Consider the following 13,018-nt stretch of genomic DNA (forward strand, 5'->3'; position numbering starts at 1 on the left):
TCGCAATAAGGTAAAAAAGTTGTGTCATAAGTGGGGCCCAGTTTCCCTTTCGAAAACAGTAATTTAGCCCAGATTGCATTACTTCATAAAAAAATGAGAATATTATTTTTTTTAGAAAGAAAAGCTATACACACTTGAGCTCTCCGTAGCGCATTCAATAGCGTGTGCAATGGCTTTGTTGTAGCCAAACTTAAAAAGTACGGCGTCTGTGCGCTGCATATATATTAGTACAAAATTATATAACAAACCTTTAATAATATGTGTTTGTAAGTCAAGAAGCATCTCCTCACGCTCATGCTGAAAAAGGTGTCCAACAAGGTACCATACTTGGACCAATGGAATTTGTTATTGATGTAAACAACCTGTGTCACTTGCATGATTGTGCAAACTAATCATGTACGCCAACAACAATAATACAAGTATTAGTATTTTCTGCCTATCTTTTGAACGAGTATAAGTAAATATTTAAATCAGCTGTTTCCTTAGCTTAAAAACAACGAGTTAGGACTTAACACAAGATACACCAAATACATTCTGCTTGCGCCCATAAATGAGCTGCGGAATGTCAAATCGCCCGTTCCATTTGAAGGCCAGTCGTTGGGACAAATTACAATTCAGAACAGAATCTTAGTTAGTTTGCGGGTCACATTAAAAGAAATTTAAGGCGCAAACTTTCGCGCCGTCCCCCATTTGAGCCACGATGAGCCACCAGCAACAGGCTGCATGCGATAAGAAACAGTTCCCGATGTTTACGTAGTGTGAGTCAGGGGTAGTGTATCTCGTCCTACTTAGTTTTGGGAAAGAGTACATGGAGCAGAGAGATGAGTGCTTTAATCATCCGGCGCAACAATTCCGGCTTAATGCCAAGAACGGTTTTGGCAGCCTAATTGCTACACATTGTAAAGACGTTCATAGGATCAGCTAATGATAAGACAGAGATGGAGCTGATCGATGCTTATTGCATCAAGTGAAGGCCTGGTGCCCGTCTTAACATGTCGTCGCTATCCCCTCTCGATAAGGAACTTCTTCATCTTGGGAAATCTCCTGGCGTGTCATTTGATTAATATGCGCTGCTTTTCACTCAGCATTCGTTCATTGTATTGCTTTTTCTCTTGTGGCACGTTCACTGTGATCTCGTGGCATCGCTGTGGTTACAAAGCAATTTCTCCTTCTCAACAAAGTCGGTTGGAACTGGGACTCTCGTCCTGTCGTAGTGCTCTTTCTCGTTTAGACTACTTTATAACTTCCTTTGCATACGTTCAGAAATTCCCGAGGCTGTGTATGTATGTATGTTGTGATTCACTCCGTCATCACAACTTCGGCTTGAGAGAGCGTTATTCGCAAATCCAGAATCCGTAACATTAGCTGGCAACACTGTCTAAATAAACAAAGACGGCTGTGACATCCACGTTCGCGACGGCTCTATCGCGTGGTGCTGTTGCTCACGTTTCTCTTTTACGGCGTCCACTCGAGTTGCTCCGTGGAAGCCGAAAGGGCCCTCGCGGCCGATCACCGTCATTGAACCGGCTTGAACGATTTCAGCGACGAAATCACGGAAATAGTCGCGCTTCGCCTGCAGACGACCGGGTTGCCCAGCGAGCTGCATCGGAATTGTTTGAAGACAAAAGCCCTCCAAACAAACTGGAGGTTAAAGAAGGGAAGTGTATAGCGGGCAGTCGAAAGGGCGCAAGCACTGGTTCGTGGCGTTGCTCCGCTGCTGCCGGTACGATACGTGACGGTTTTCGACCTTCATTCCTGTTGCAGTATATCACCTAGAATACCACAGTACACGGAGTGTCCCAACTATCGTGCACCAAGATTTAAATACATGCAAATGCCACGTAGCTGGGGAGAACGAAGGTAAAGAGTTTGGCGGTGCTTGCACATACTCAGATTATTTTTTGCACTCTGCCTAATTACATAATTAGGCTTACTTAGTAACTTAACTTGTCCAATACTATAATTCGTTTAAAAGTGTCAATGTGGGAATTGTGGAACAACGTGAAAAACTCCCCATGTGTATTTCTGTATATTTTAGGGTATATATATAAATGATAAAGGAGCTTGACCGAAGGGCCCCATTTTTATTAATGATACTATAAGACGCCAACAAATATTGACACCAAGGACAACACAGGGAAAATCACTTGTACTTACTCAACGAATTAATGTAATTATAAATTATTGAATATGAAAGTTGATGAAGAAACAACTTGCCGCAGGTGAGCAACGATCGCACGTCTTCGCATTACGAGTGCGATGCTCTAATTGACCTACCGCGGTGCGGTTTCCCCACTCACTTTCTTGGGTATTTATTTTTCGTACTATAATCTTGGGAGCGTTCGCCAGTGCCACCACTCACAAACCTTTTGTCCACTTTCATTTCCATTAATTTATATTTTGTTTAATTTATTTAGTAATTACAAGTGATTTCTCCTAAGTTGTCGTTGGTGTCAATGTGTGTTGGCTTCTTATGATACATACATAAATACATACATACATACATACATACATACATACATACATACATACATACATACATACATACATACATACATACATACATACATACATACATACATACATACATACATACATACATACATACATACATACATACATACATACATACATACATACCCCATTCATTAGCGCCTTCCAATCGTCGACGCATCCCTGACGCCGACCGTTGACCACTCAACAAAGAAGATCCCATCCATAATGACCACCGGATTCTGTAGACGTGGTAGCAACCATGGAACGTCGCTGCAAACTGACCATCGCTAAGACCCCACTGTTTGTGGAAAGGGCCAACGTCGAAGACTACCATGGCAACTGCGCCAAATTGAGTTTCTCAGCTTGTGAAGTGGTTGCCTCGTATGCGGTGGCTAGGTTTCAATATAGGAGGCAGAGTCCGGCGCAACGTTGCGACAGCATAGGAGCAACATTGCAAGTGGTTCGATTACTATGATTGGCCGAGGTACAGTCATCCGGTTCCCTAGTCTACTCTTCTAGGGAAGACGGCTGCTTTAAAAGTGGACTCCTTTGGTGCAGTGAGTAGGTGGCTGACGTGTCCTGATTCGACCTCAGATATTCAATGTGCTCTTGCATGGAGTGGGCTTCCGGACCGGGAGCCAGTGTTAAATATGTAAACTAAATCATTTTTCTTTCACTGCTACTTGCGGACGCTCTAATCAATGCGCATGGAGTTTGCGGGCCTAAACGGTACACAGAGCTGCAACAACATTAAAAATTAAATTATGGGATTTTACGTGCCAAAACCACTTTCTGGTTATGAGGCACGCCGTAGTGGAGAAATCCGGAAATTTTGACCACCTGGGGTTCTTTAACGTGCACCTAAATCTAAGCACACCGGTGTTTTTGCACTTTGCCCCCATCGAAATGCGGCCGCCGTCGCCGGGATTCTATCCCGCGACCTCGTGCTCAGCAGCAGCCTAGCAGCATTGCCACTGGTTGCACAACAACATGTATATATATATATATATATATATATATATATATATATATATATATATATATATATATATATATATATATATATATATATATATATATATATATATATATATATATATATATATATAAATGCACGCAGCAGAGGGACGACGAACTTGTTGGAAGAAAAATTTACTAAACGTTTGCGGCTGGTGCACCAGCCGCAAGCGTTTTGTAAATAAGTCTTCCAAAAAGTTCGTCGTCTCTTTCCTGCGTATGTTACAGCGGGTCCTGTGTGCTGAACTTTGAAGAAACGCCCTATATATATATATATATATATATATATATATATATATATATATATATCACAGTGAAGCAGACGCGCGTATGAAGCGGTTTATTGACGTTTCGGTCGGGGTCCGGCCTTGCGCCTGCTTCGTGCGTCTGCTTCGCTATGAATATTTACCCGGACCCAGAACTGCTTTCTTTTCTGGTATATATATATATATATATATATATATATATATATATATATATATATATTGTGACGCAGCAGTAATCACGGCTTTTATTCCGCGTCACAAGATTAGGCGAACCGACCACGCCCACAGCACGGAGCACACTTGAGAGCCAGCCCCACAAGCGATGATGAAGAAGAACCCCATATAAACCCCATATGATGATGATCGTGTACAGATGACAAAGAATAGCTTATAAATTCCCACACTAATGTCCCCTCGCGCGAGAGCGGCCATCCTGGCCGCAATTCAAAGGGGCGGTGAACGTCTCGTGAAAGGCTTCATAGGGGAAACGTGGACAATCTCAGCGGCGCGGCAGCGGCGGTCATTTGGAACAATAACTGGTTCCACGCGATAGTTCACTGGAGAAGTCTGCTCCAAGACTTTGTAGGGGCCGATGAACCGAAGCTGAAACTTGTCACACAAGCCAGGAGTACGAACTGGTGTCCGGAGTAGCACTTCCTCGCCAGGGCGGAAGCACACGACGCGATGAGAGGCGTCATAATGCTGCTTGCGGTCCTGTTGCCGTGCTTCGGTGTTGATGCGGGCGAGCTGGCGACAACGCAGAATGCGGGACACATATTCTTCTCAGGAGGAACGACATTGATGGACAGTTGGCGCGAAGAAAGAGACGTCAAGACAGGAAGAGGGCGAACGACCATAGACAAGGTAGAATGGCGAGTAACCGGTCGTGCGTTGAACGGCGGTATTATATGCAAAGGTCACGAATGGTAAAATTGCGTCCCAGTTTCTGTGATCCGGGTCAATGTACATGGCTAACATGTCTGACAGCGTGCGATGAAATCGCTCTGTGAGGCCGTTGCTTTGCGGATGGTAACTGGAGGTAGACTTGTGGGTGGTTCCGGAGGCTCTGAGTACTTCGTCTAGTAGTTGCGAGAGGAATGCTTTTCCACGGTCGCTCAGGAGGACGCGAGGAGCACCGTGACGCAGTATTAAGGATTGAAGTATGAATGCAGCAACTTCAGAGGCTGAGGCAGAACTCACACAAGTTGTTTCGGCGTAGCGTGTCAAGTGATCAACGGCTGTCACAATCCATCGTTTACCGGTGAGAGTCACAGGAAGTGGGCCATATAGGTCAACTCCAACGACCTCAAATGGTTGCGACGGACAAGGAACCGGTTGCAGTTGTCCGCTTGGAGCTGATGTAGGGAGCTTCCGACGCTGACATAGAGCGCAGGAAGCGACATACCTCGCTACACTGGCGGACAATCCAGGCCAGTAGAAGCGCCCTTTGATGCGGTCATAGGTTTTCTGGAAACCAAGGTGACCAGCAGTCATGTCGTCGTGAGAAGCCCGCAGGACATAAGCACGTAGAGAGCGTGGCAGAACAGGAACCCAGCGTTGACCGTCAGGGTGATAGACATGACGGTATAGGACGCGGTTGTCAATCTTAAATTGCGTCAGCTGCCGACGAAGGCGGGCGTTAGGCGGGCGCGAAGCTCCTTGAAGGTGGTCGATGATGCGCCGACAGTAAGAGTCGGCAAGTTGATGAAATTGGAAGGATTTGTTGCCGTGTGGAGGCATCTCGTCGACAGTGGCCAACAAGAAAGCATCTGAGGAGGGATCGAGCGAAAGCTTGTCACGGATGGTAGTTGGAGCTCCATTGCATGGTGTCGTAGGAAGCGGACAGCGAGAAAGTGCGTCTGCATCTTGGTGTTTTTTTCCGCACTTGTAGGTAATGGTAAAGTCGTATTCTTGCAAACGAAGAATCCACCGACCAAGTCGTCCAGACAAGTTCTTCAGCGTCGAAAGCCAGCATAATGCATGATGGTCTGTAACGATCGTAAAGTGGTGGCCGTGAAGATAAGGTCGAAACTTCTGCACAGACCAAATGATAGCTAGACATTCCTGCTCCGTGATGGTGTAATTCTTTTCGGCGTTTGTCAGAACGCGACTTGCGTATGCGACGACCCTCTCACCTAAAGTGTCGTCTCGCTGTAGGAGAATGCCACCAATTCCGTGACCACTAGCATCCGTATGCAGGAGGGTAGGAGCAGCTTCATCAAAATGGCGTAGTACTGGTTCAGATGTGAGAGCGCGCTTCAGATGGGTGAACGCAGATTCACATTCGGGAGACCACACAAAGGGAACATTAGAACCCAGTAATTTGTGCAGAGGTGACGCTATTGAGGCGAAGCCCCGTATGAATCGCCGAAAATAGGAAGCGAGGCCTAAGAAACTACGCAAATCTTTGGTCTTTTCGGGACGAGGGAAGTGCTGAACTGCGGAAACCTTGTCAGGATCAGGACGAATGCCATCTTTGCTCACAATGTGACCTAGAACTTTGATTGTCTTGCTCGCAAAATGGCATTTCTTAGTGTTTAGCTGAAGTCCAGCGTTGGCAAGGCACGTGAGAACTTCATCCAGACGTTGCAGGTGCTGAGAGAAGGTTGACGAGAAAACAACAATATCGTCGAGATAGCACAGGCAAGTCTTCCACTTTAGGCCACGAAGAACGGTGTCAATCATGCGCTCGAATGTTGCGGGCGCATTGCAAAGGCCGAATGGCATGACATTAAACTCGTAGAGCCCATCGGGTGTTGAAAACGCTGTTTTCTCCTTATCGTCCTCATGCATAGGTATCTGCCAGTAGCCGGAACGCAGATCGATGCTGGAGAAGTACTCGGCACCCTGCAGGGAATCCAAGGCATCGTCTATTCGCGACATAGGGTATACATCCTTGCGTGTGATCTTGTTAAGTGCTCGGTAGTCGACACAAAATCGAACAGAGCCGTCTTTTTTGCGAACCAAAACAACGGGGGAAGACCAAGGGCTAGCAGAGGGGCGTATTATGTTTCGTTGGAGCATGTCGGTGACGTTCTCATCAATGACTTTCCTTTCGGCTAGCGATACGCGATATGGTCTACGGCGCACGATGGATGTACCATCTGTCTCTATCCGATGCGTCGTAATCGAAGTCTTTCCCAACGAAGATGAATGCGCGTCAAAGGAAGCTTCATGTTTTCGGAGCAAAGCAAGCAATTGTTGTGACTGCGAAGCTGTCAGGTCGGAACTGATGGCAGCTGCAAGAGCTGAAGGAGATGCGGCCCGTCCGGTACAAGGACCTTCAGAGGAAGCTGGTTTAAAGGAAATAACAGATATAGACTCTGATGCAGTGGCGCAAGCCAATGTAGTGCCTTTAGGGATGAGAATCTTTTCGGATGCCGGGTTTGTAGCGTAGAGAAGTGCAGCGCCATGATCAAACCTAACGAGCCCTGATGCAAAGGCTATCCCTCTTGCAAGACAGCGTGCAGATGGTAAGACGAACACGTCGCCGCAGTCAATCACATCAGACGTGATAGTAACGATGCTTTGATGGCGAGGAGGTAACGCGGTATCTTCTGCAGCAACGAAGTGAAGGGGTGTGTCATCTGCATGAAGTGAATAGGTCGTGTCGGTCATGTGGAGAACGCGTTGTCCACAGCAGATGGAGGCGGAGGCCGTAGAAAGAAAATCCCATCCCAATATGAGCTGCTGGGTACACAAACTAAGCACTGCAAATTGTACGTGATGTAGAAGTCCATCGATGGAAATACGAGCTGTGCACATAGCGATAGGTCGAATGGAGGCCCCTTGAGCAGCGAGTAGCGTAGGTCCATCATAGGGGGTCGTAACTTTCCTAAGTCGCGAACACAAATCACGCTGAATGACGGAAACACTAGCACCAGTGTCTATTAAAGCTTCTACTTGTACACCTTCTACTACAACCAATATCACATTGTACGGACGCGATGGAGGAATTTCTGTCCTGTCGTTCGATGCAGCTTTTCCTCCAAAAGCTGCATAATTCAGTTTTCCGGACGACGCTCGGCGAATTGAGAAGCAGGTCTCAGTGGGGACGTAGAGCGGCGAAGGGGTGACGGCGAGCGGCGTCTCGCAGGACGGTAAGCTGTCTCGGATGCTGCAGTAGGCGATGGAGAGCGTCCGCGCGGTGGACCATAAGGACGGCGTTGGTCATGGAAGCTCCCTAGACGTTGGAAAGTAGCTCCGGGCGAAAAGTCATCCCGTTCGTAGACGTCATATCCGCGACGCTCGTCTTGCTGGCGCTTGCGGCAAAAACGCGCTATGTGGCCACGATAGCCGCAGTAGTAGCAGATGGGACTAGGAGGACGCCACTGCGGATAGCTGGTTTGGGTAGGTGCGCTGGTAGTCATGGAAGCGATGTGAGCCGGTGTTGGTTTTGGAGGCATCGGTGGGACGATGACTGGAGTAGCTGCGGCTACTTGTGCGTACGTCGATGGGGCCCTAGGTGTTAGAGGGTCCGTGTACGCGGCACCAGCCATGGATGCCAATTCCTCCTTGATGACATCTCGCAGATTGGTATCGGAGGCATGAGAAGGCATAGGTCCTGCTGCTAAGCCAAGATACTGAAGCTCTTCTCGAATTATTGCGCGTATCATTGCTCGTAACGTAGGGTCGTCGGCGCTAGTGTTTGCAGTGGTGTCCGGCTGCAACCGTACTGATTCGAGTTCGTCAAGGCGCTGGCAAGTAGCGACGATATCAGCGACGGTAGCGGGGTTCTGGATGGCTAAAGCATTGAAAGCAATAGCTCCGATGCCTTTGAGGATGTGGCGAACCCTGTCTGATTCGGTCATGGCCGTGTTCACGCGTCGACAAAGAGCAAGCACATCCTCGATGTACGACGTATAAGATTCACCGTGTTGTTGCTTGCGAGTGTCGAGCGTCTTTTTTGCGAGGGCAGAACGAACAGCCGGTGTACCGAAGATTTGGCGGAGCTGCTGTTTGAAAGCGCCCCAGTTCGTGAAATCAACCTCATGGTTGAAAAACCAAGTCTTCGCTACGCCTGTCAGATAAAAGGCGACGTGACGTAGCTTGGACGCATCGTCCCAACGGTTAGCTGAACTCACTCTGTCATAGTCGTCCAGCCAATCCTCGACGTCTTCACCGCGAAGTCCAGCAAACAGATGGGGATCACGCTGGTGCCCACTGACAACCCAATACGGAGAGGCTGGGGTAGTCGAGGCCGAGATGGTGGAAGTAGAAGTGCCTGTTGGCTCGTCCTGCGACATGTTGGCGGACAGCTGGCACAATCGGCGACCCGATCGAAGCTCCAGGAGGTTGAGCGGGGAGTCAGAGGACGGGGGACCGAAGAGCACACTCCACCACTTGTGACGCAGCAGTAATCACGGCTTTTATTCCGCGTCACAAGATTAGGCGAACCGACCACGCCCACAGCACGGAGCACACTCGAGAGCCAGCCCCACAAGCGATGATGAAGAAGAACCCCATATAAACCCCATATGATGATGATCGTGTACAGATCACAAAGAATAGCTTATAAATTCCCACAATATATATATATATATATATATATATATATATATATATATGTATATATATATATATAGAGAGAGAGAGAGAGAGAGAGAGAGACCATATAGAGCCAACAGAAAACGAAGCCCAGGAATGCATCAGAGAAATTAGTTGTGGCTGAAATTGAATAGTAGCAAGCAAAATAAAGTGAAAATGGACAAAGAAATATCTTGTCGGCGAAGGGAGCCGAACCTACAACCTACGCATTACGTGTGCGTTCTACTACAAATTGTGCTACGGTGACGGGTTCCAATCGATCCACTAACTTGGGTGTTTTATGTTTACTATATCTAGCCCTTTGAGTGTTAACTAGTGCCACTCAACGCCATGGTGGGTGGACGTGAAGAATCGTTTTTTTTTTTGTCTGGTGGCGCGCCGCAACGCCTGAACTTCGGAGAGCAGGCACGGCCAAAGACCTTTGTATGCTACCTATTGACATCAAAGATGCCAGATTCTACACCCACGCTTTGGATGAACGAGAGAAGAGGGGAAACTGAGGTGCTCGACTTTGTTAATTATTACCGTATAAAGCCAACAGGCAAAGAAGCCAAGGAAAGCTTGGAATCTGGAAGCCTTGATGTCATTGAGTAGCATACGCAGGTTATATAAAGATGGTATGTAGAACCTCTAACATCGTCTTACGGGAATGCGGACTCGCAAGGAAACCGTATTCACAGTATATTACCACGCGTACTTATTTATATTTGCTGTTGGCCTGGCTTTAACCGGCAGACAAATGTTAAAAGTGATCGCCCAGCGCAACACGCGCCTTTCTGTATCGTAAGTTTCTCGAATGTTATCGTTGATTATGCCTATTCTTCATGTTCATCTGTATGCTGATGTGAATTCTATAACTTATGCTGCTGACGCGAACTCTAGTGATTGCACTAGAATGTTCAACGCGTCGTGTATAAATAGCCGATGCGTCTGGTGCGCAGATCAGATATCGACGATCGCCGACTGCGCTCGCCGCTGTCGTTGTGCTTTGAACCTCACTTGCTTTTGTGGGCATGGGTTGGCGCCCTAAAATGTAAGCTTCTTGTTTCAAATTTTTGCTGCTGCGTTCGACACCGTCACTACAAGACAACATTTTTCAATACCATCTTTAGCGGAACACGATGCTTGAGAGCATGCGCCAGACCAAAGCATCATCCTCATGGACAGTGCTCTTTATGTATATGTGTAAGGGTGCAAAATACCGTCAGAATATACTTATATATTTGTACATATATTTCGAAGTTTCGGCGGGAGATGGGCCTTATTGAAGCAAGCCGGTTGTGCAAGGGTTAAGGCTGAAAAGTTTAGCATGCGCAAACGCTCTGACATGCATCAAAATGCAGGTCGGCCGAACCATACCTGGCAATCTACACAATCGCCAAGCTTGGCCTTATCGGCGTGCTGATAGTCTCCATGTTCGCCTACGTGCTCGGTCTCATCGTGGTTGCGTGGGGCCAGCCAACCGGCTGCTGCAACTATCGCTCGGGCCGTTGGTGCTTCTCTTGCGGAGCCTGCCTGTTTGTGCTGCTGTTCGGGTTCATTGCGTTGGGAGCCACCGTGGGCCTGCTGGGCTCCATCATGGTCTCGCGATGCGGCTGCACGCTAGCCGAACACCTCGGCCAATCAGTCCTCGTCGAACCCATAAGGTGCACCTTGTCTCTCGTTCTGCGGGGCTCTATATACCCCTGAGGGGTTTTCTGTCGGAATGCACGTAGTTGACCGACCATTTCGGTCGCCACTGATTGCCTGGAGCTGTACGCGCGGTACGGAGGCAGGCAGACCCTGCCGGTCTCTTTCTTTTCGGTACCACAACCCAGCCAATTAGCACTTCAGCAGCAATCGAAATAAGTAGTTCACTAGGGCGCTCTTGCGGAATACGCCCTCTGGTGCAGCTGTTGAGCACTAAGTCTGCAGCGTGCGCTGGCTGGAGACATAGGAACGCAAATAACGTGCATGGACATTGACTTGCTGTTGAGTAATACGACAGTGAAAAGATGTGAACAAGAAAGCACAGGGCTTGATTGAGAGTTTCAATGTACATGCTGCTTTTGTGCACACATGATCTATACTATCCGACCACCGCTCTGGCCTAGTAAATAGGGCCGCCACGTTTAGTTCTCCGCTACTAGGTAGCATATAGTTTCCTACAAAAATTACTAGAGGGAACTCTGGCGCTGCAGTCGTTGTGCCACCATGGGAATGATGGGAAGTACATGGACTTGTCTGATCTTCATGCTTGTGGATTCAGACGTTCTTGTGGCTTTGTATATTACGCTATATCAGCATTATTGCCGTAAATTTCAGCGCAATGTATGCTATTCGAAATGCAGAAGACGCCGGGAGCACGCACAATTGCTATTAATTGCAACGTTTGAGCTTGTCCAGGTGGCCAAATCGAAACGCGCCAAGCGTCTCACGGCACTGGCACGCCCACGACAAATTCGTAAGGGCGTTTCATTCGCTTGTCGATACATGCGTTCATGGCTTAATGGTTTCAATATCAGGCTTCTGTGCTAGAGTTCCTGTGCTCCAATCCTGTCGTCGGATCATTTTAATGATGTTTACTTAATTATTTATTACGCAATACACTGCTGAAAATGACGACTTTACAAAGTCACAAAGCTGCTTGAAGCCAAAAAGCCGAAGCTTAGACAAATCCATGTACTTCCCATGCTGGTACAACCGCTCCCATTGCAGCTCCCGTAGACACTAGCGCCAGAGTTGCCTCCAGTAATTTTGGTAGGAAACTCTATGCTCGGTACCACTCGACTGTGTTATCATTTTCTGGCTAGTAATGATCCAGTCTCTTCTATCTGCTTCCTGTCAAGATGTCGTTGTTTTTTTTTCAAAATTTGCCTATTATCTTTTTTTCAGTTATCATGCAAGTACATTGCGCATTAGAGGCAAACTTGTACTCTGCTAGAAATTGGATTTATTGTATCACTTTTCTACTTAGTTCCAATAGATAGGTGAATTTATTTTTTCAGTACACAGTCCACCCTGAAATTAGCTTTGCAAAGAGTTATGTTTAAAACTAGGAATGCACTGAGGGGCTGTGTGTTCCAAAAAACACAATTTGTTCAGAAAATATTTACTTTCGAAATATGGTTCTTGAAAACATATCTTGAGCTTGCTAATAGTGCGTCCTCGTTCGTAATTATCGCATCAAAAGTGTTCACTTTACTTCTACGTACACTCTAATGAAAACGGTCATATTACTCGCCGTCTTTATTTTTATCTAGCGTGAACATACACACGTTACTCTGAGTTGATAAAATGATTATATGATTATATGATAAAATTTAATGATTAATGATTATTTTAATGATTAATTTGAAATTAATAATTTAATTATGATAAAACTTATAATTATTGATGATATGATAAAATGATTCCATATTTTATACACTCAGTATATGTAACTATTTGTTGTTACTTTTACGTTATTCCCCACAGTCTTTTTTGTGGAAAAATTAGGTAGCATTGGCTCAGTCTCGCTTTATGCCATTTTACTAATGCCACCGCAATATGTTCGTATTCCTTCTGTTCTGTCGCCTGTCAGTGACTCCATAGCGCCACCTAGCTGATTGACAGAGCTTTCCTTTCAATGGAGGCAACAGCATATATATATATATACAGATGTTATAAGATCACTTTAATTGAAATTCAGAACGAGGTCATTGTATATGTCG

At 46.6% G+C, this 13,018-nt stretch overlaps 1 protein-coding gene across 1 annotated transcript in view; it reads left to right on the top strand.

Moving 5' to 3' along the window:
• LOC126524360 (uncharacterized) overlaps positions 1 to 13,018 on the top strand; it is a 125,808-nt gene that overhangs the window by 24,147 nt on the left and 88,643 nt on the right. Inside the window, exon 5 of the mRNA XM_072286980.1 lies at positions 10,670 to 10,972. Coding sequence (XP_072143081.1) covers positions 10,670 to 10,972 — 303 coding nt within the window. The remainder of the gene's footprint in view (positions 1 to 10,669; positions 10,973 to 13,018) is intronic.

The sequence above is a fragment of the Dermacentor andersoni genome, chromosome 3 (assembly GCF_023375885.2).
Source record: "Dermacentor andersoni chromosome 3, qqDerAnde1_hic_scaffold, whole genome shotgun sequence".
NCBI classification, from domain to species: domain Eukaryota; kingdom Metazoa; phylum Arthropoda; class Arachnida; order Ixodida; family Ixodidae; genus Dermacentor; species Dermacentor andersoni.